Source organism: Pelodiscus sinensis, chromosome 1, assembly GCF_049634645.1.
Source record: "Pelodiscus sinensis isolate JC-2024 chromosome 1, ASM4963464v1, whole genome shotgun sequence".
In the NCBI taxonomy this organism is placed as follows: Eukaryota; Metazoa; Chordata; order Testudines; family Trionychidae; genus Pelodiscus; species Pelodiscus sinensis.
Genome location: NC_134711.1, coordinates 123961881 through 123984266, shown reverse-complemented (window position 1 = coordinate 123984266; position 22386 = coordinate 123961881). Strand labels below are relative to the sequence as shown.

Here is a 22386-nt window from a genome sequence, read left to right as displayed (position 1 = left end):
GTTTTTCAAGGATCAGTAGAAAGTAACGTCAGAGTCCTCAGCCCAGTACCACCCAAGAAGAACAACCCTTGCCTATGACCCACTGCATCTGCTTCTGGCAATACCCCTTCTGTAACCAAGTAACTAGAGAACTTAAAACAGGCCCAGCAATCCAATCTAAAATGCAGGCATGTGTCCAGACAGAGGAAATTTGCATTGTGGAGAGAAATCTGCAGTTTAGTCTATGGTTCACACCATCTAAAGAACCTGCCCCAGCCCTCTTGAGAAGAGAAGTGAAAAAATAAGCAATACAAAAATCCCTACCTTCAGGCCATTCTTCTAAAACATAATGCAACAATAAAATATGGAGAAATATTGTGTGTGGTTTTGCTTTGCAGTTTGCCTTTGCAATTGGCATTTACAGAGAAATCTACTTTTTCAAGATTCCAAAATCTATTTGCATCTGGATTATTCTCCTGAAGTGAAACTGTGGCCCCAGTGAAGTCTATAATGTCAGTAACTTCAATGAGAATTCTCTCCAGAGGGCTTTTCCAGCCATACTGTGAGTGAATTTCTTCTTCCCTCTCTAGGTTGCTCTGGTATTTTAGACAAAGAAAGATTTACTCAAACAGTGGAAGAAACAGCTTGAAGGATGTAGACATCTAACTCACTTACTACCTTTCAATTACAAACAAAAGATGGATGCCTCTTGATTTCTCCTTTCTAAACTTTAGAGAAATATTATGGATTAACAAGATTTAGGAGATGTTATTATGCAATCATCTACTATCAATCCTGTTCATTTGGATTAAAGCTATGATCAAAATAGGGATGTGAAAATGTAAATGTGTAACCTTTATGGTTACACGCAGGCCCTCTCCACCCCTTTCCTTGCACTGCTGCCTCTGTATCAGAGATAGCAGCGGGGGGACGGGGAGGGGGGGGAGGAACGGGACGACGGGACAGGTGGGAGCTAGTGCTCCTGGGAAGCCAGCTTTTAAGTTCTCTCTCTGGGTGTACCAGCTCCCGGGGAGCTGCCTGACCCTTCTCCCCCACTGTTGCATCTGATAAAGAGGAAGCAAGGTAGGAGGCAGGTGGAAGCCGGTGCATGCATGAAGCCAGTTTTTAAGTCAGCCCCCCACTCTGATACAGGCAGGGAGAGGGGCAGGCAGCTCTGCATAAACATCTAACTGCTGAAATTAAGGAAGACTGAAAATACTATTTAGGCAAGGTACTTGTTGAAAAGAGGGATAAGGAATGAGTGATGTAATGTTTTGTTACTCTATGGCAAAAAAAGGGTTTATCAGACACTGGAGTTTAATTCAAGATGTTTCTCATATTATTATACTGGATTGACTACAGACTACTCTTAACATAACTGCTCAGATGGATTCCAGGTAAGATTAATTGCACTTAGTGACAGATAAATATGCCACTGGTACACATTTTCTCTTATATTCCTTCTTCCCTTCACTCCTAAAGACACAGAAGATGACATTTATAGATGCTACCTTGACTTCCTCCTCTCTGCATCACTTAAATTGCTCTCACAAAAGTTTCTAAGCCAATTTTTTCTGGCAAAAAACGTGAAGTCTATAAACCTCTCTCATTCTCCTTAATCTGTTTGCAGCTTTCAGCACTATTGATCACTCTCTTCCCTTCCTTCAGTTTTCACAGTACCAACCTCCACTGTTTTTGCTGCTGTCTCTGATTACTCTGTCAAGTTTCCTTTTATAGACCCTTCTCTCCTTCCTTTTCTTGTTCTTAGAGTGGCTGTCAAAAGGTTCTGGCCCTCTCCTCTTTCCTCAATATAGTATCCTTGAGCAACCCTGTTCACTTCCATGATTGCAAATATCTCCATGGTGATAAATTTACTTTGTATCTTCTGCTACACATCTACATTTCAGTCTGGGTATCTGACATTTCCTCTTGGATGCTTAATGGACAGCTTACACTTAGAACAGCAACCATAAAACCACTTATTTTTCCTCCTAAACTTTCTCTGCTTGTCCCAATTTCCATTACTGTCAGGAAAACAACCTTAAACTAGGGTTAATCTTTGACTCTTTCTTTTAACATATCCAGACCTTTCCCTACTCCTGCAGTTCCATTTCTCCATATCTTAAAGACTTGAACTTTCCATTTTATCCCCACAGCTAAAACTCTTGCTTGTGTCCCTGACTTTTTCATTTTGATTTCCAACTTCCTCATGACCTCCTTTCTACCTGCATTACAGTGCTTTTGGTCCATCCATAGCATGGATGTTAAAACTGTGTTCCTCATCTATGATCTGATCATATCGCCCTCCTCTTTGGATCTCTCCACTAACATCACAGATCCACTGTGTCAAGTTTAAATTTCCTTTTGACCCTTTAACTGCCCCAGTCTAGTTTTCTATTTAAAGCAAAGACACATATTTTGTTTTAGAAACTATTAATACAGATGATGTAGAACAGGTTGATTTTTAACAGAAGTGTTTATTAAAAACATATGTGAGCCTAACTTGAAACTTGCAGTTACTGGTTAAAGAAAAAAAAATCAACCTGTTATCAAATTATGCCTAACATTTGACAAAGTATAAATACATTGCAGTAACTCCCTATTGAATTTTCATCTTGGATTTCACCATCACTTTTGAGTTCATTTAGAAAAGTGAAGCACAAGAGTTTACCATTCTCCTAATTACAACAACACGTCAGATTTGATAAAAATGCGAATAAAAACTGGAAATTCAATTGAAAACTGTTTGGAGATTGCAATCATTTGTAGAGTTATAATGTTTATGAGCTAACCTTTAGGGAATTTGAAAGAGCACCACTTTGCCTACAAATTAAGATAACAGAGCACCGATTTAGGACCTTGTCTACACTGCTCTTCTCTTCAGACTATGGGGGCATGAATAGCACTGTACACCAAAGTGCCACATTGTAGCTCCTCCATGTGGATGCTGCAATTATGAACTAACAGATTCCTAGTTTGCATTAATATTGTCCTCTGCAAACAAGATGCTGTTAATCGGTTGTAGGAATCCTTTCGTTCACTTCCACAGTAACCACATGAGGGAGTTACAGTGCAGCTTTTTGGTGCACACTGCTATCCACACCCTATAGTCTGAAAAGTGGAGAAGTTTAGACATAGATAGCCCTTATCAGTCCTTTGTAACTTCTGTTTCCCCTAAAAAAATCTTATAAGATTTACTTCTGAAAGAAAGCACATGTAAAAATCATAATCTTAAAATAAACTCATTCCACAAAGTCAGTGGAATGTTTTGTATTACAAACTATAAGATCACATTGACTAGATGTTTCCAGATGTTGAGTTATGCTACATTATAGGTGTATAGTACCAAGACATACCAAAGACCCAGCCTAATGATGAATGCTCATTAACTGATTTGTCATGGTCAGGTAAACACATCTTCTGTTTTATTCAGTGAACAGCAGTTTTGAGCTGAGTAAGTTGTAGGTTAAAAATATATGGTACTTTCTGTAAATTCTTAGTCACTATTATAGAATTTCTAAACTTTATATGGTCTCCAATTTTGCCAAGATTTATGCACATGCTTAACTTAATACAATGAGAGCAAGTCCTATGGAAGTGGGTGCTTTCTTGACTTTGCAGGATAGGAGCCTTACTTATGAGAAGTTGCATGACATTTGATAGCACACACACTAACACCAATAAAGAATAACTAAGAGAAGTGACAGTAACAGGTCCTTGCTCTGATTATTGGCCATACATATATACAGAAGATGCAATTGAATAGGTAACACGATTATTAGTTTACATTAAAGCAATTTATGTTAAAAAAAAAACTCAAATGATCCACTTGTCTTCACAAATAGGTATTACTGCAAAGTAAAGTATAAAAATGACCTTATGATTATATTTATAAAGTTTTAGAACAATCTCTTAGTTGAATTAAAACCAAGATTTACAAATTGTGTCCAATGGAAGGTTCATCAGTCCGTATTTTTAGGCACCTAAATCCCATGTTCTGATTTTCAGACGTGTTTAACACTTAATGAAATCAAAGCATATTTTTAAATCGGAGGATGGATTTAGATGCCTAAATATGGAGTCAGAAGCCAAATGAGGGACCATTTCTGATAATCTTGAGCATATCCTGCACCCAAAGAAATAGTCAGAAAAATATACCAGTAATCAGAAATATAAATTCAGAGATTTTAAAAATGTACTGTAATTGAGGTAAAATATGCAAAGAAGTTATAATGTGAACTTAGTAAACATTTTATAACAATTGTGCATACGTTTAGTTATTCACTAAAGAGGTAGAGTACATCAAAAGTATGTTTTTTAAAAGCTGAGCTCTGTTGTTTGAACAGACTGAAAAAGTAGCTGCTATTTTGCAATACAGGCAGTCCCCGGGTTACGTACAAGATAGGGACTGTAGGTTTGTTCTTAAGTTGAATCTGTATGTAAGTCGGAACTGGCGTCCAGATTCAGCCGCTGCTGAAACTGACCGCCAGTTCTGACTTACATACAGATTCATCTTAAGAACCCCAAGCTTCCCCAAGTCAGCTGCTGCTGAAACTGATCAGCGCTGATTCCAGGAAGCCTGGGGCAGAGCAACTCTGCCTCGGGCTTCCTGTAGTCAGCGCTGGTCAGTTTCAGCAGCGGCTGACTTGGGGACGCCTGGGGCAGAGCAACTGGGGTGCTGCTGGGTTGCTCCAGTAGCACCGCTCCTCGGCGCTACTGGACCAACCCAGCAGCACCCCAGCTGCTCTGCCCCAGGCGTCCTGATTCAGCCACTGCTGAAACTGACCAGCAGCGGCTGAATCAGGACCTGGGGCAGAGCAGCTGGGGTGCTGCCGGGTTGGTCCAGTAGTGCCCAGAGCGGCGCTGCAGGACCAATTGGCAGCGCCCCAGCTGCTCTGCTCCAGGGTCCAAAACAAAAGCCTGGTCTGCTGGGGGGAGGCACACTAGCCGCGCCCCCCCCCCCCAGCAGACCAGGGACACGGGGAGCAGAGCCGCAGCGGCAGCGGGGTGCCGTGCTTCTGAGGCTTTGCTCTGGCAAAGTCTCAGAGGCACGGGACCCCCCGTGGCTGTGGCTTCAGTCCCGGTGCCTGTGGTCTGCTGGGGACAGTCCCCAGCAGACCACAGGCACCGGGACTGAAGCGGCAGCAGCGGCGGTTCCCCGCGCTTCTGAGGCTTTGCTCTAGCAAAGCCTCAGAAGCGCGGGAACCCACCCGGTGCCCTTGGTCTGCTGGAGACGGTCTCCAGCAGACCAGGGGCACCAGAGCAGCTTACGAACGGGGCTTTCTCGCCCCAGAGCTCGCAGGTAGCAATCCGCTACCTCAACCTCCGGGGCGAGAAAGCCCCGTTCGTAAGTGCGGATCCGACATAAGTCGGGGACTGCCTGTAGTTACTTCTTTCCTAACTTTTTTCTCCTTCCCTACTTCTTAGGGACAGGGGGACATGTTAACATCTATTGTTTTGTTTTTGTTTTTAAGTAAAATCCATATGAATCTCTGACTGTGACCAGTGTTGTGCTACAAGAGAATTTGTGAACCCATTTCTGATAGTAACAGATAATGATCATGTATTTGCATGTGTTTGTACAGCACCTATCATAGTGAAACCCTGATTCTGAATGGGGCCTCTTAGGTCTCTTGTAATACAAATACTTGTACACTTCTTGGCATTATTGTGAGGAACTGGCTATTCAAGTAACCACTTTACCACCTTCCTTCACCTTTGGAATTCTCTGCTGAACTGTACAAACTTAGAGCCTTTCTTTTGCAAGGAATGGACGGGATTCCCCTTTTTTGAAATTTAGTTTTCAGTTTTTGTTCAATCTGTCATTTTTCATGAGAATTAATTTAAAAATACAACATTTTTGTATTAAATTAAACCACTGTTGTTTACTGAATTCCAATGTATATTTGTTTGCTTTCCAAAGGGTGCTTCTCAAGGTAAGCAAAGCCTATGATGTTTAAGGCTTTGAATATTCAAGAAGTTGTTGTTGTGCCTTACCTTTCTCAGGCAAAAACAGAATTAAAAAAAATATCAAGAAATCAAGACTTAATTCTAACCTACATTCAATTCTTACAATTCATAGTAATGCTGATTTTACATGTAAATGGGCCCAGACATCACTGAACACCCAACATATGTAAGTAGCAATACCAAGTTATTCATTTAGGAAAAACTTTAAAAATGACAAATAATTTGGTAGCACTTTAAAGACTAACAAAACATATAGATGGTATCATGAGCTTTAGGGGGCACAGCCCATTTCTTCAGATGACCAGAGTGTTGGATATCCAGAACCAAGAATACAAAAAAAAATAGTGCTACCAGACTATTTATTGTTTTTTAAGTTTTTCCTGTTACAGACTAACTCAGCTACCCCTTTGACACTTTTATTCATTTAGGGCAGTGGTTATCAACCTGGAATTGTATGAGTCCCAGAGAGGGAGGGGTTGTCACAGGACAGGTTTAGGGAGTTGCAAGTCCAGGGTCAGCATGAGCTTTAGAGGGTGATAAGCAGAGCAGCTGCCCAGGGGCCCACTCTGCAGTTAAGTTACATGCTTCACCCCACTCCATTTGAGCAGGAGGCTTTGGCCTCAGGGTGGAGTACTGCAAGGTAGAGGATGACCCTGAAACTCACTTTTCCCAGGAACTGAAATTAGAATGCATTCGAATTGGGGGAGGGAGGAATTTTTACAGTCAGGTGAGACAGCTATTGAACCAAACCATAATGCATAGATGTAATGGAAACCCGTTAAACTCAGGAGCTGCAGCACCTGGAGAATAAAAGGAAATAACTAAATTGGCACCACTGCCTAAGAGTTGGCCATTGGGAGGAAGAGATGGGGAGTCCAGGGCCTGCGAGGGGAAGTCCCTCACTCCCCAGGAGCTGCTGGTGCTGGGCTGTCATGGGCAGGTCAGAAGGAACTCCACACAACTGTGCCACGGAGCCCTTTGAACACTCCCTTCCCCCCCCCCAAAAAAAAAGAAATCTAGCCACATTATTAAACACACACACACACACACACACACACACACACACACACACCAATCCGTTTCGCTCCCTGGGGTGATGTGCTCAGAGCACGCACAAGGATTATACTACGGCTTTAAATAGAAGTGTCTCCTCGAAACCTCCCTTATTTCAGTGACCTCCCCCCCACGGCAATGCCCCGCTCTCTTCTCCGAGAGCCAGTCTGGCGGGCGTGGAACCCCTTCCTGCCGCCAGACGCAGCCTGCGCGAAGTGGGCCCGGCTGCCGGGCCAGCTGCCCTCTATGCCCTGGGCTGGAACCGGTTTCCCGCGTCCCAGGCCGGGCACTGCAGGGACCAGCCCTCACGTGCCCCGCTAGCGCGGGCTCCCGGGCCCCGAGGAGCCAGGGAACAGGCTCAGCCCTGAGGGAGGTCTTTGAGCTGCCTCGCAGCGGGGGAACAGCAGGCTCCGGCAGCCAGACACCGAGCTCCAGCTCCCTCCTGGAGCGCCCGCCCGGACTTACCTTGCCCCGCGAGCAAAGGCAACAAGCTGAGGGGTAGGAGCAGCGGCAGCAGCCGGGTCCCGCGCAGATTCTCCATCGGCAGCTCCGGGACGACGGACCAAAACTGGGCTCGACTCTGCTGCAGCGCCCAGCCGGCTCCCCCGTGAGTGGTAGCCCGGCCGCCTGAGACTGGTTGGGAAGGACACCTCCCCCCCCGAGCGGGCGTCCCAGCAGTCCGGGAATTCACTGCCTGCCCTTTAATGAGACCGCCTGCAAGCGCTGCACAACAGCCGCCGCGGTAGCCTGGAGGCAGAGCCCCTTTCGAGCTGGGACCCCCTTCCCTTCTGCCCCGCTCTACAGGCTCAGGAGACTTTGCAGACACCGAGTAGGAACCTAGCGGCCAGTTGTTTGGTTCCAAGACATGGAGCAAATTCTCTGGATGTCCAGTTGCAGGCGAAATCCGCGAACAAATGCGGAAAACCCAAGAAAACCACCTGAGGGGGAGGGGAAGAGTTAAAACTCTGGGGGACTCTGGGGACTTCTCCCCCCCCCCTTCCGTCTGTGGTTTTCCTCCAATCACAATGTTGTTAGTAAGAAGCGTTTAAACAGCAAAGCGCCTCTGATATTTTCCCAAGTCTCAGTGAAACTCATTTAAAAACGAATCAAGGTGTCAGTCTTATTTGCAATAAAACTGGTCCGCGCTGTGGCATACCAATGCTATCTAAAAAAGGGGGCTCCTTATCTTATTTGAACAGGGCACACACACTGTAATCTTTGGTCAAAGGACGATCTAGGGTTGATTGAATGCATCAGCCTGCGCGGTTACTGGATTTTAAGATAGCCTGGTAACATGTTACCAGAGAGCCAATGGCACACAGGGAAACGAGTGGGGAAGAGGTTGTCCTCTTCCACATTTTGACCTCTCTTCTGCAAACACTTCAGCCTGCCCCAGCTTTCCTCACATGAATCCTTGAAAGTCAGTGGTTTGTGAGATGGGGGTCTGCAAGTAGATCTAGAATCACTCCCCTTGAATCGAAGGATACAATGAGCTTGGGAGAAGGAATTGTTTTATGCCACGTACGCTACTAAGCAGTTACACGAATGGCCATACTAAAGTGGGACTTTCTGCATTAAGGCTGGCCCATGTAGGGCATTCACAATGTAGTCCTTTACACTTTCTCCTCAAAATGTAGTGATCCCTCTTGCCCCGGAACAAAGTATTTGACAGAGCAACGTTTACAAATGTCCCTTGCTTCTGGCCTTTTGTTTCTTCCTTCTTCCTGTCACTGTCTTTCCATTCTTCTTGCTGTGCCTTGCAAAAGCTTTGAATTTCTCTCATTTCCCCTTATACCTAATTTCTGACCCCATCTTTCCTCTCTCCCTCTCTTCTTTGAAGTCTCAGTCCACTCACACTGATTTTAATTATGATTGGATTGGAAACTTTCAGAAGAGATTCACTTTGGGGCAGTGCTTCTCAACCTGAGAAGGTAGCTGCAGGACAGGTTTTGGAGACTTACAAATCCGGAGACAGCATTTGAATGCAAAAAGGACAATTGCCAAGCAAAAGCCCTTTATATGTTGCAAGGGCTGCAGGGAGCAACTGACTAGGATCACACAAAGTTTTGTGTACAGCTTACACAAGTTTAATTCAAGAGCACAAGCAACCACCCCCCCCCCCCCCCACACACACACCTCCCTGTAGAAATTATTTTCAGTTCAATAGGGGCTTGTTTTATTTTACCTTAAGCCTGCTCTTAACTGATTTCAACTAAACAGAAAGGAAGCTTGATATAAACCAAAGTAAGTGTGTCCACACAGCCATTTGCAAAGATGGACACAAAATGTTTGTACCTATAGCTACATCCTTAGCTGCAAAAATGAGCCACAGGTATCTGCAGATGTGGATACCCATGGATATAAAGCCAATATACATAGATGTTCAGTGCTCTATTTATAACATATTAGAAGACTTATCGGGCATTGCCCAGGTTCTTCAGGGCAGGGGCTGGTGATGTGGGGGTCCAGGAGTCAGGGCAGGGCTCAGGGGAGCGGGACTCAGGTTAAGGGTTGGGAAAGCCACTGGCTTCTCCCTGGGGATTGCCTGGGATGGCAAGGACTGTGCACCCTGCCTGCTGGGGGGGGGGGGGGAGGAAGGCTGTTCATATGCCCTCTGGCTTCTCCCAGAGCCAAAGTCGGGGGGGGGGGCACCCCACCTGATGGCTTGTCCCTGGGGGAAGGGTGAGTCCACACCCTGCTCACCGCTTTGTCCTCAGGGGCCTCCCACCTTGGGTGCTGCGGCTGAGGTTGCAATAGAGGTCACTGCACATACACGCACACACTTGGCAGTTCACGTGCATACTACCCCAAATAACTGGGCTGTATGTAGATGAAGTGAGAAAAGGTTGCAGAGTAGGGTTGCCAATCAGACCTGCCAACATAGAGGGAAACAGAGGGGGCAATTGCTCCAGGTATGGACAGCAAATTATGAGAGTCCTTAGTGCCAGCACCTGGAATATTCCTGGCCTAGGGCTGGACTCTAGCAAAACTCGTCATCTGCCACCCCCTGTGTTCTCTGCCCCCTGCATACCACAGCCTCCCTGCCACCAACACTGGCAACACAGCAGCGTTAGCTCAGCTTCTTGATGCTCGCTCCCCAAGGCTGCTAGCATGTACTTCCCTATGTCTGGGGGGAAGGGGTGAGCAGTGTCTCCATGCCATGCTCTGATCTGAGGAGCTAGAACAGAGAAGAGCATGGAGACATGCCCACCTCCAGGCCACAGGGATGTATACGTCACTCTAGCCCCACTGTGCTGCTGATGGGGCCCTCCAGGGCATTTTCAATCACGGGAGCAGCAAGTGGATCCAGGGGAGGCATGGAGGCAGGGGGATGGACATACAGGTACAGCAGGTGAGCAGGAGCACCCAGAGACCCCTGCACTCCCAGAAGCCACTGTCAGAGGGGGGTGCCCCCAGGTAAGCATGGGCACCTCACTCCCTCCACAGTCAACACCTTCTCTGTCTCCCCCACCCAGTCCCCAAACTCCCTACCGCTCCCTCCATCACCCAAACTCACTCCCAGGCTGCATCAAGGACCAATGTTCCCTCTAATTTTTTCCATCTATGTGCAGAATAAATTTTGTTATGTTCACCAAGGCATGTGCAAATGTGCCGCCAGCTATGGGAGGCTGTGGATACTCTGCTAACCAGTTGAGCAGCATTTGAATATTCCCTTCCAGGGGATACTGCTGAGGACACCCACTCCCCGGCTCAAGCCAGAGCCAGCACCCAGACTCCTTCCTAAAGCCTCACCTTTTGTCTCCCCGTGCACCTATTCCTGAACCCAAAGTCCTTTCCAGAACTTGCATCCTGCACCCCAATTCCCTGACTCCATCCCGGAGCTTTCACCCCAACCCCCACCTCCTCCCAATTCTGTTCCAGCCCAGAGCCTGCAACCAGCACCCAAACCCCTCCCAGAGCCAGCAGCCCTCCTTCACCTAGACTCCTTCTCAGAGGCTTAGGTAGGTGGTAGTGGGAGAGAGTTTGAATGTGGCAGGGCTGCAGGCTCTGGGCACCATCACAATTTCTGCAGAACTGCCACCATAGGGCCCAGTGATTCAAAATGGTCCGGGGCTCCCAGCTGCTGCCACTACTATTGCAACAGCTGTCAGAGCTCCTACTCCTTTAAATTGCTGCCAGAGCACTGCACAGCATGATCTGGGCAGCTCCAAGGTCTGGAGGGGTGGCATGGCATGGCACACTACACTCTGAGCAGCACTATGAGGGTTGGCTGCCTGCCCACAAACCCACCCCTTCCTCCCAACACCCCAGCCCATCTGGGAGCACAGAGCTACTCTCCCTGCTTCCCCACCTTGACCAGGGGCCTGGCAATTCTGTTAGCCCTCTTGTTGCCAACACTCCTGGCTCGGGCAGACAAGATTCCGTTGCCACAAATGGCATCTGGTGGGGAGAGTTGACTGCCCTATTACAGAGGTTACTTACAATTGCTAAAAGGCAGACCCCTTTGGCTACTACTCTACTTTAGGAGGCTAGACTATTGGCTACACCCCCATCACACCATTTGCCACAGTGCACTGTTTTCTAGCAGCTGTTTTCTAGGCTAAGGGTGTGACCGTCTATCTGTCCTACATAGAGACAATGTCTTACCAAAGGAAGAAGACCCTAATGCAGATGCTTCCCTACTGCTCCTCCTTCCCGTACATACATTGCCCTCACCTTTTGCATCAGAGTGAATTTCACAGTACCCAAATCAACTGTTATTGAGTAGATGATCCACTCAACTCAGCTCTAAACCACTAAATGTGCAAACAAAATTCAAGGTGCACCTTCTTTCCTATTCAGTCTATAATACAAACTCTAAATCAACTTGAAATGCTTTTTCAAGTATTTTATCAGAAGCAACCATTTAATTATACTATCAATACATTTGTAGTGTACACAAGCCCACTTTTCAAAAGCATTTAGACATCTAACTTCCATTCAGGCACCTTTACTGGGAGAAGGGGGAGGGGCAGTTGTCCCAGGGCCTGGCAATTAAAAAGGGCCTGGGGCTCCCAGCTCCTGCTACCACAGGCGCTGTGGTGGCTGGAACCTTGAATCCTTTAAATCACTACCAGAGCATCATGTGGCACACTCTGGGTAGCTCTAAGGGCTGGTGGAGGAAGCACAACGTGCTCTGGGGGGCACTGAGGGTGGGCTGCCCCCAGCCCTGTCCCTTCTAGGAATGCGGAGCTGTCATCCCCCCCCCCGCCCCGCACTTTACTCAGGGGCCTTGCAAGTCTGTCAGCTCTTTGCTTCCATAGCAATCATTTGAGCCTTAATCTTTTTCAATAACAGCAGCAGCTGTCTCTCATAAGCATCTAAATACTTACTCTTGTATACTCATCCCCTCCGATCTGGGGATGTAGAAAGAACTCTCAATGGGAGAAGAATATATTTGATTATATTCCTTCCCCATCTGCTTTTGTACACTACTTTATTTCCTTAGATTGTAAGATCTTTGGGACCAGGACTATGCCTTCCTGAATTGCCCCATTTCTACAAACACATGGATAACTATACACATAGGAGTGGGGCTTGTCTTTGTGCAGCTCATAACACAATCCTGACTAGGACTTCCAGGGACTTCTACAATGCAAACAAACAAACAATAGGTGAATGAGATTTAAAAATGGAAAATAAAAAAATTGTGTGCGTTCCAGTGTAATTTGACTCAAAATGTCTATTTCCTAAGATGTGCCAGCTGCCAAAAATCCGGTGGCTCTTTGGAAGGCGAGGATGTTCAGAAGTACATTTGGGCTGATGCAGAAGTAAGAAAAAGGAAAAAATATTAACAGGCCTGTTAGCTGAACTCATGGAAATTGTTCCCTGCCAGCTGCTCCCAGTTCATGGACATAACAACAGCTTTGTGTACATAGCAAGTTGGGCAGCCATAAGTAAAGAAACTGGCTTATGGTATTTGGAATAGGGCTATAATAGCCTTTTGTTTTACATAAGAAAATGTGTGGGAGTTCTGTGTTCACTAGGAATAATCAGGTTAGACACCTTCTTCTCTCATAACAACTAGAAATTGCTAAAGAGCAGGATTCCTGATCTTTAATGATGTTTGACTGTAAGATCAGCCTCCTCTTCCCAGCATTTTCCCTATGCTTCTCAATGGTTAGGATGTTTCTTTTAGAGAGAAGAGTGAGTTTTCAGCCCAGTGGGCTCTTGTCTCCTTTTTCCTGGTTGATCTTCAGCCTTTAGGTGGGTTTAAAAAAAAAAGCCCTTCTCTCTCATCTCCTAAATTTAGCTAACTTCTCTCCACCATGAGTACTCAATTACTGGAGAGGATAAATGAGATGATTCCAGATGTAAGGCCAAGCCTCTCTTTGTGCCAAAATTTAATTGATTTATTTTTATATTAAAGAGGGAAAAATATACAGGCAGCCAGCAATCTGCAGGAAAAGTGGAGCTACTTGTGCTCAGGTGGCCATAATTCTCAATATGTTCGAAAAGAAATGTTCAGGTAACAATTCCTCAGAACCAGTGATGCCTAAGGGATAGAACACTGGAGTGAGTTTTAAGAAAAGAAGAGTTTTATTCCCAGCTCTGCCACAGGTGTGCTGTGTGACCACAGGCAAGTCACATGGTTTATCTGTGCCTCAGTTTCCTCACTTGTTAAATGTTATCTCCTTTGCAAAAGAGCTTTGGGATCCATGAAATAAGAGTGCCATATCAGAGCTAACTATTATAAACCAGGGTTTGGAGTCATTGAACTCCTCTTTGCTGGTTTGAGAAAGAGGTAGACGTGTGCAATTTAGGTCAGCTTTGGCTTAATTTCTGTCTTTTTCTACAGAAAAATAGAATCCTAGTAGTCACCCAAACCAGCAAAATATAAGTGCTCAAAATAGCTCCCTCATGATTCCTTTCTCCCAAACTTACAGATATTCAGAACATTTGCCAATGAAGCCACATTACCAGCTAATAGCTGGTAATGTCTTGATAGCTATTCCATGGGTCGTATTTTACTTTTGAAATATTGATCCACTAATGCCTAGGCCAGTTATAATTAAAATCTAACTGTTGTGGCTCCAAGCAATAGCTTGAGAGCAAGGCAGAAAATAGGATTCATGCAAGATCTCTGCTTTTAAACTTCTCATTAAATAGATGTCACTCTCCATCTATTCAGAAACAAAAACAAACTCTGTTCTGAAACCTTATAAAGTAGGCTACATCCTACCAAGCAATAAGCTGTATTGATTTAATTGACTAATGTGTTCTGCATATGCTTTCAATGGGGTTGTTAAAAAGAAATGAGAAAAAGGAGTTTCTCTATGCATAACTTTTGCTTTTCTTTCCTATTTTTCAGTTTGTGCAATATACTGTATTTAAATAGTTTTACTAAGGACAAATGGTATTGTAGCTCCACTGAAGTCATTGGCAGAACGCCTATTGTCTTCAATGGGGCTAGGATTTCACCCAATAGTACCATTAATTATTATGTTAACTAATGTTCCTATAGTAGTGCTGTTATTCTTGAGATTGGTCAACAACTCTTTAAAACAGAAATGGAAATAATAATCTGGTCTTAAATTTTTGCTCTGAAATAAAACACGGTTTCTCCACCTAACAGCATTTTCCAGTTTAGCATTCTCAATTGTGCAGACTTAGTAAATCCCCCACTGACTTCAGTTAGAATCATGGCTGCATACAGACTGCAGGATCAGACTCTTGGGGTTTTTTAAATGATTTATTATGCTTCAGGGGTGGAAAAATGCTAACTTGGATGCTTAAGAATCTAGAATGCACTTAAAGAGTCCATAGCTGGTTTGAAGGTAGATTGTCGGGGCATTTATACATTGATGTGTTGTTTGTTGATTATTATTAATAAAAAATTTTCATTGGTATTGAGATTTGATTTGAGTTATATTTGCACTGAGACATGGTGGGTGAGATAAACATATTTTACTGGCTCAACTTCTCTGAGAGAGAAAGACAAGTTTTCAAGCTACACAGAGCTTTTCTTCAGGTATGAGGAAGGAACTCTAAGACACTCACAGTTGGCCCATGCCAGCTGACTTGGGAATGTGGGACTTCAGATGAGGTACTGTTTCGTTGTAATGTACAGTCTCAGCTTTAGGACCCGGTGCGGCAGGAGGATTGCAGAACTCCAGCTGCCCAAACCTGGAAGTCTGCTCTGAAATTAAACAGCCCCCTCTAATTGCAACGTAGATATACCAAAAGTATTACAGCACAAAACTAAATCAAACAGATAGATTAGTATAAGCAGTTAGCACATGTTCTAAGGGACTATTCAAGATGAAATGGTCTGTTAATACCCCTGCAATTATAGTACAAAAAGGGGAGGGATTAGTTTTCTAATAAGCCATAAATCTAGTGCCTTTATTAAGATGGTGATTTTTAGTGTTTAGTAAAGTTATGAATTTAAGTCCCCAAGTTTGTCTTTCGAAAGGTTTCCTTTTGCAGATGAGACCTGACAGGTCAGATATAGAGGGATTGCCCTGTGAAAGTGGTTCACCTACACGTGAGAGTGTTATCATCACTTGTCTGGTCTTAAACATATGCTAGTAAAATTATACGAGGAGGAGAACATGTGACGGTAAAATTATACTACGAGGAGAATTATGATGAAATTATACATAAATGAAATTATACATTTCACCACAACATTTTTGACCAATGAGTTACTAGTTTTCACAAAATATCTCATAAGGCATATTTTGTATTAAGATTATTACAGTAGTCTGTATGGTCACTATGTGCTCCATAATTAACCTGCTGCAGCAGAACATAAATGGCAGATCACTCATTTAGAAGCTGACCTTTCTCTCATGCCTACCACTATTGAACTGTACATTGCAATCATGACTGATTTTGTGTGGTTACATTTTATGGAGATGCTTCATCTATTGTCCTGTTTTTAATCCATCCCTACTAGAATCAATAATCATAAAGTGTATTGTTAACAAATGAAACAAAAACACTTACAATAAGTATCAGGAAATTGAATAACATTTTCATGTTGCTACATAAATCCTAAACATTCCATCTATAAGTTAAGAAACATAACCCGAAGATCTTTGGTAAGGAAAACTCTGATACCGACTCATTATTATGAGTCAATGGAGAAAAAGGAAGAATATGACTACACACAAAAATGTCCCAATTTTACATCCCTTAATTCAGTCAACAGTAAAGCACCATATTGCACCACTCTTCCGTAATCCTTATTTATGTATCAAAATGTGTAATCCATGACAGACTTTAGCAATTCTTCACTAAAAAGGAAAGGAGGGGGCCACCCAAATTTATCAAATAATCCAGAATAGAAGGATGATTATACAGAAAATAGTTAACAGGAATAGTAGACATGTTTGGGGGGAAGTGGCCATTGCTGAGTTATATTAATAATATCTGTATTTAACCTTCCCTGCCCTCTTCCTTTCTCCCCTATCCTTTAAGGGAATTGTCAAGAACCAAAGTGAATGTATTATGCAGAATGAAGAGTCTTCAATAGTGAATCTTTCTGAATTAAACAGAAGTTGGGTTGACCCCCTAGGAGAACTATAAGGACTAATACAAGCTTGTATTTTGTTTTTTAGAGGCAACATTCTTCAGCCCGATATCCTACTGGAGAAAAACATTCAAAGCTGACTAGTGGTTAAGTTGGGACTAAAGGAGTTAATGTAAACACCATTCAAAATGGAGGCAGTGATCTTTTGACCTAAGGACTCCATTTTGGTCAAAATTCCTATCAGCAGCAGAGGATCTGAGCAGGGCCAGCTCTCACCAGCCAGCACTGGTTTTTCCCACCCAAGATGAACATTCCATCACCTCAGAGTTTCGCGCCACAGACCGGATGTAAGGTTTGTTTTTTCCATCTACGCTCCTGTCAGCACCTGACCGCCATAGCGGCTGTGATACCACCAGCGATCCACCTCCATAGAAGCTCCCCGCTGGGATCTCCCTGGAGTTCCTCCCTGAGAGCTTCAAACTCGCTCAAGGGTAGAAGGCCCCAGGCCTCGGCTGCACGGCACCATCCGCGCCTCCCAGTGTAATCAGGGTTTATGTCTTTGGATTCTTTCCTATCATCTCCTCCTTTCTTCCTGGCCAAAGTAGGTATCTGGGCCTAGGCTGCATGCCTCTTTGAAGAAATCCCTGCACTGTTACATAGTTATTGTTATGGGTGGTTAAGGATGCTTACCGTTGTTTGGGTTATTGTTTGAGTTCCCCATTTTCCCAATTATTGTCATTTTAATCTCTTAGTACATTCGTTAACTTATCTAGAGTGTCCTCCTTTATTATTTCCATATCACACTGGGAGGGTGCACTGAGCGATTACTCCATCACACCGATGACAGAAACGGGAAAAAGGTGCCGGCATCCTCTGAAACAGGGGCTACCATGATACAGGAGTCACCTTTTGATTTCTATTTCCTTAAGTTGCCTTTGTCTCCTGGGTAACAGTGTGTTTACAGTATAATACCGCTATAGAAAATGCTTGCATTACTCCTCAAAAGAAATCTTCAAAATAGCCTCTTAGCCTATCCCCATGGCTAGCCACAGATTTACATACCCTGCTTGGTTGAGGGATGTGCTGGCCTCCTAAAGTTGTGTGCAGGATCTGGTGATACAGAGGTAGCAAACCACCTTTGCAACCTTGGGCTGTGTCTACATTGGCATGATTTTGCACAAAAGCAGCCGCTTTTGCGCAAAAACATGCTGCCTGTCTACACTGGCGGGGAGTTCTTGCGCAAGAACACTGACATTCTAATGTATGAAATCAGGGCTTCTTGCGCAAGAACTATGATGCTCCCACTCAGGAATAAGCCCTCTTGCGCAACTGTTCTTGCGCAAGAGGCCAGTGTAGACAGGCAACATGAATTTCTTGCGCAAGAAAGCCCGATGGCTAAAATAGCCATCAGAGCTTTCTTGCACAAGAGAGCGTCTTCACTCGCACGGATGCTCTTGCGCAAAAGCACATCTCTTGCGCACAGGCACATACCAGTGTAGAGGCTCTCTTGCACAAATTCTTTAATGCAAGAACTCTTGCGTTAAAGAGTATTTGTGCAAGATCATGCCAATGTAGACGTAGCCTTGGTGTCCATCGCAGGGAATGTTGTGTCAAAGATATGGACACAACAAGGTCTAGCGGGAATGTGTGGTCACTCATGTAGAATGTTGGCACAGCACGGAAACCACCCTGAAAATGTCAGCATAGACCATTCCCAAACAATTGTTGCCACACATCTACCTCATATGGCAAAACACTGGCTGCACCTTAGTGTGAGGCAGACTCCAGCCTTCCTCCACTGAAGCAGGAGTGAGAGCACTGAGCTGTAGGAAAGCATATGGCCCTCACAAGATTTCACCCCAAAGTATGCCAAAGCACACACTGCTGTGAGAGACTAATTTGAATCCAAAACATGTGGCTTGGACAGTACCAGCAGCAGCAGATGCAATGGCAAAAGCAACCTAGAGAAGGAGTCTCACTGTCTAGGCCTCCTTCTTTAGGAGGCCACCGGCAAAGTCAGGGCTGATCTGCAATGAACACAATATCCCTGAGACATGTTCCTTTCCTTCCCAGCCATACCTGCAGAGCTAAGCTGGCCCTGCTGCTGCCTCCATCTGTACCAATCCAAGAAACACAAAGTGGGTCTGACTTGACCTCTTTTCAGGGGTGCAATGAGGGAGAAGCCAGGGGGCCCATCCCCTTAGCCTGTACTCAGGAAAGAGGAGAGCTAGTCAGAATATCTCCAGTGGGAAGAGAGGCAGAAGTCCTGGTTTCTCCAGTAGGAGGGGAGGATGAGAAGGGATCATGGCAATGCTAATGGAGGAACCCAATACTCATGCTCCACTTGCTTCAAAGTTCATCAACTGCCACTGACTTTAGGATGCATTCCTGTGAGGTGCCAAATATTGTGACCTCCCCCTATACACATTACAGCAAAAAAAATTAGGCATGTGTTTAGTTTTAATAGTTCTATTCACCTCAGTGGGATTATTCATAGGTTTAAAGTTAAGCATGTGCCTCAGTGCTTGCTGGAATAAAGTGTCCACAGCAGAATACCTCACCACTGCTTTTAGTTTTCTGAAGGATTCTTTGTATGTGGCTCTTAGTTCCATCACTGTTATTTCTGAAAGCCTGTTTGGATCTTATTTTGGAGCTACTATTATCTCCATTTCAAAACTGCTGCCATCTGCCAGACTCCATAACAGCACAAAAATAATGTTTTCATAAACAGCATACCTTGGCCTACTTCGGTGCTATCATGCAGCCCAAACACTTAGAGGCTTTTTTTGTTTTCATCTGGTTTTGTAGTCATCTGTTTTGTCTTTCAGAAAATACATTATTTTAAGCAAATTTTCAACCTTACTTCCTGTTTTGCTAAAAGTGTCTTCCAGTAACAAAATTCTTGCTTCACCTTGTATTGTTTTCACTGTTATTTTCTCACCGATCTCTTCAATGCAATCCCGGAGATGACTAATAATTTCAGTATTTAATTATTTTGCTTAAAACCCATGATACATTTTTAAAATGTGCCAGATGACGTGTCTGCTCCTGCAGTCCACTGAGCTTAATGCCACTGGGGAGGAATCAGAACACACATTGTTTTCCTTTCCCCCAAAGAGCTGTTGAAGCTTTTCTTTGAACTATTTTACAGAAAAGTTTTGAGATAGGGTCTATATTTTTATATATATTGGTACAGCTTTCAAACAACAGGGCCCTGATCCTGACAGGACACTGCTGTGATATAAATTTAGAAGGAAAATAATAATTCTAGTTTTACTTGCAGTAGGTGTGAAAGAAAATTGGTTTTGATCATGTCACAGAGCTTTCTCTCCATGCAAGTGTTCCCTCTACAAGCATTTTGTAGCTTCTCACTATACATTAAACTTAATATTTACCTGGTTGATGGTTAAATTACTAAATCTATCTTTATTTATTTCAACAGCTGTTAACAGCTTCAGTTCATACTGAGCCACCTTTATAGAGATAGCTTATTAATGTTGGTGAGATCGGGTTAACTTTGCTTGCTAAAAGCTGGGAGAGTTCTAATGATCTGCATGTATAGCCCTTAGAAGGTGGGACTGGTCTACTGTGTTAGCCTCTAACATTTATGCTAGTAGTGCAGCTGAGTCAGTTGTGGAGAAAAGCTGGAAAACATGACTCCTAAAGATCCCCAAACCAGAAGGCACAGAGAAGCCAGCCGTTTGAAATACCATGACTTTAGGGAGCGATTCATGATTTTTGAACATGTGAGATTGGCAATTCTGTGTTCTGTTTACCTAGGGTGGTCATAGCTGTACACAGCAACCTACAGAACATTGATTTAAGTGCAGCAATGAAGAATGACAACTTGCATTATGTGTTGCATTTGTAATTTTTTTGGTATTCAATCATGCTCTCTTGACAGGTGTGTGTGATTTTTTAACCCTGTATTTGCTTTCCTCTGGACCTTGGTGCTGTTTTGAGGTGTCACAGTGAACAGTTGCTCCCATGATCACTGTTTGCTTCTGTGACACAGTAACTGATTCTGAACTGGTGCCTGATTGATTCACTTCATGGCTCCTTTACCTGGTCACAGGTATACAAAAGAGCCTGGATGTAAATGGGAATCAGGACCCTGATCTCTACAATACTATCATCCATGGCAGGGAAACACACTGCAGTGGCCCACAGGCAGTTTTAAGTTACACACCTCTGTGGCCCACTCCTTGCTCAGATTGGAAACTATGGGATAGCTATAGCAGCAAATTTTGCCCAGCTGCCTGTTCCCCTCATCTAAGGCGATTCAGAATCTGTCATGTGTGTTACACCTGGACCATTTCTAGTGTGAGTTTGCCTGGCCTGTCACACACACTTTCTACTGCTTCTGGTTTTAGCAGCCCCATTTACCACCAAAGCTGTCTTGTGTTCTTAGGCATTGCTATGGTGCTCATCAGTGTTACCTAAATGCGCTTAAAATGAGTTGCTGGTGTTTGTTTCTCAGCACCAAGGACTGACAAATCCTTAGCAGTATGTTGGCTCTCATGAAGTCACTAAAGCATAGACAATTCCATTTATGCGACTTATTATTTAAGCACCCTTAGCCATTACTGTGATAAACACAATTATTAAAAATAGTTGAGCAATCATGAAGGGAGCTTTTCTGAGCAAGCTCTGTGCAAAAACAAAGCATTGGATCATCCTTCTAAAGAAACTAGACAGATGCGTAATAGGAAAGAGCTAAAACATACAAGCAAAGAGAAGGAGATGGAATGAAGTATGTTAGTTCTTTTTATGGGGAGAGATGGTATATTTGTAAGGAGATAGCTAAATGGAAAGAAAAGAAAAAGGGGTAAGGGGCATAGATCAACAGAGAAGAGGGTAAAGGGGCAGATGTGTAGTAAAACTGATATAAAGAAACTATGAGGGAGGTTGAAGCAAACAGCACAGGCCAGAGAAAGCCTCGTCAGAATAGAGAACTTTTTCCTGTTTGCTAGATGGTAGAACAGAAGGTTGGAGAATCAGCTTTAGCTGACTCCACTCTGCAGCTTTTCCCAAAGTGGAGGGTGAGGAGAGGTACCAGCTAGGTCCAAAATAGGAGGGGTCACTGATCTCACCAGCTGGGTCCCATTTTATCCTCTCCTCAAGTATAGCAGTCACTGATTTAGCTGTTTCTGCTCCTGCTTACTTGAGTCTCTGGTTAACTACTCTCTACCATTAGAGGTAACTCTTTTAAGGATGTCTTGTGCACCTTCTGAAAACAATTAACAATTTACCACATAAATGTCACTGCTCTTATGACTCATATGACTATACAAAAGTACTTCCACAAAGCCTACATTTGGCCTATATATCTACTATATATTTAAGAGAGTTTGTCTGTCCAAGAACTCCTCCTAAACAGTATGGGATTGAGTCTCAAAAAAATATAGAAAAAGAGACAGACTTCCCAGGCAGGTGAAAGCGACTGGTTGGGGGTGCACCCCCAGGACTCCAACCCCCCAGTAACCCTTCAGGAAGTGGGGGCTGAAGTCCCACCCAGATTTGTATGGAGTCATTGCTGACAGTTCCCCTTTGTAAGGAAGTGAGGGGAAGGCACAGCTTGTTGAATTCCTCACTCTGGCTGGGGAGCGCAGAGGGCAGACAGGCTGCTCACTTTCCTCTCACTCCCTGACAGGGACAGGAAAGGGAAGAGCAAGCACCCCTGGTACAAATCTCAAGGATTTTGGCCATCCCCCCACTCCACACACACAGACCCCTGCCCAGAGCCCCTCCTCACCCCCAACCCTGACTCTTGCATCCTCCACACCCTAGAGAAACTGGTTGATTTAAAAAAAAACTAGGGGGCTCTGCTCCCTGCTTGCTACACTCATCAGTCCCTCTCTCTGGTGTCTGACCAGAGGGGAGGGGGAAAGAGTAGACTGGGAGGC

The 22386-nt window shown here is 44.2% G+C and overlaps 1 protein-coding gene across 2 annotated transcripts in view; it reads right to left on the bottom strand.

Moving 5' to 3' along the window:
• FBLN1 (fibulin 1) overlaps positions 1-8140 on the bottom strand; it is a 114809-nt gene extending 106669 nt beyond the window's left edge. The window contains exon 1 of one of the 2 annotated variants that reach the window (XM_006127755.4): positions 7468-8140. In XM_006127755.4, the coding sequence (XP_006127817.1) occupies positions 7468-7543 (76 nt within the window). In that variant the 5' untranslated portion in view covers positions 7544-8140. The remainder of the gene's footprint in view (positions 1-7467) is intronic. The other variant, XM_006127754.4, reaches the window with a different exon arrangement.
• Positions 8141-22386: the final 14246 nt, after the last annotated feature.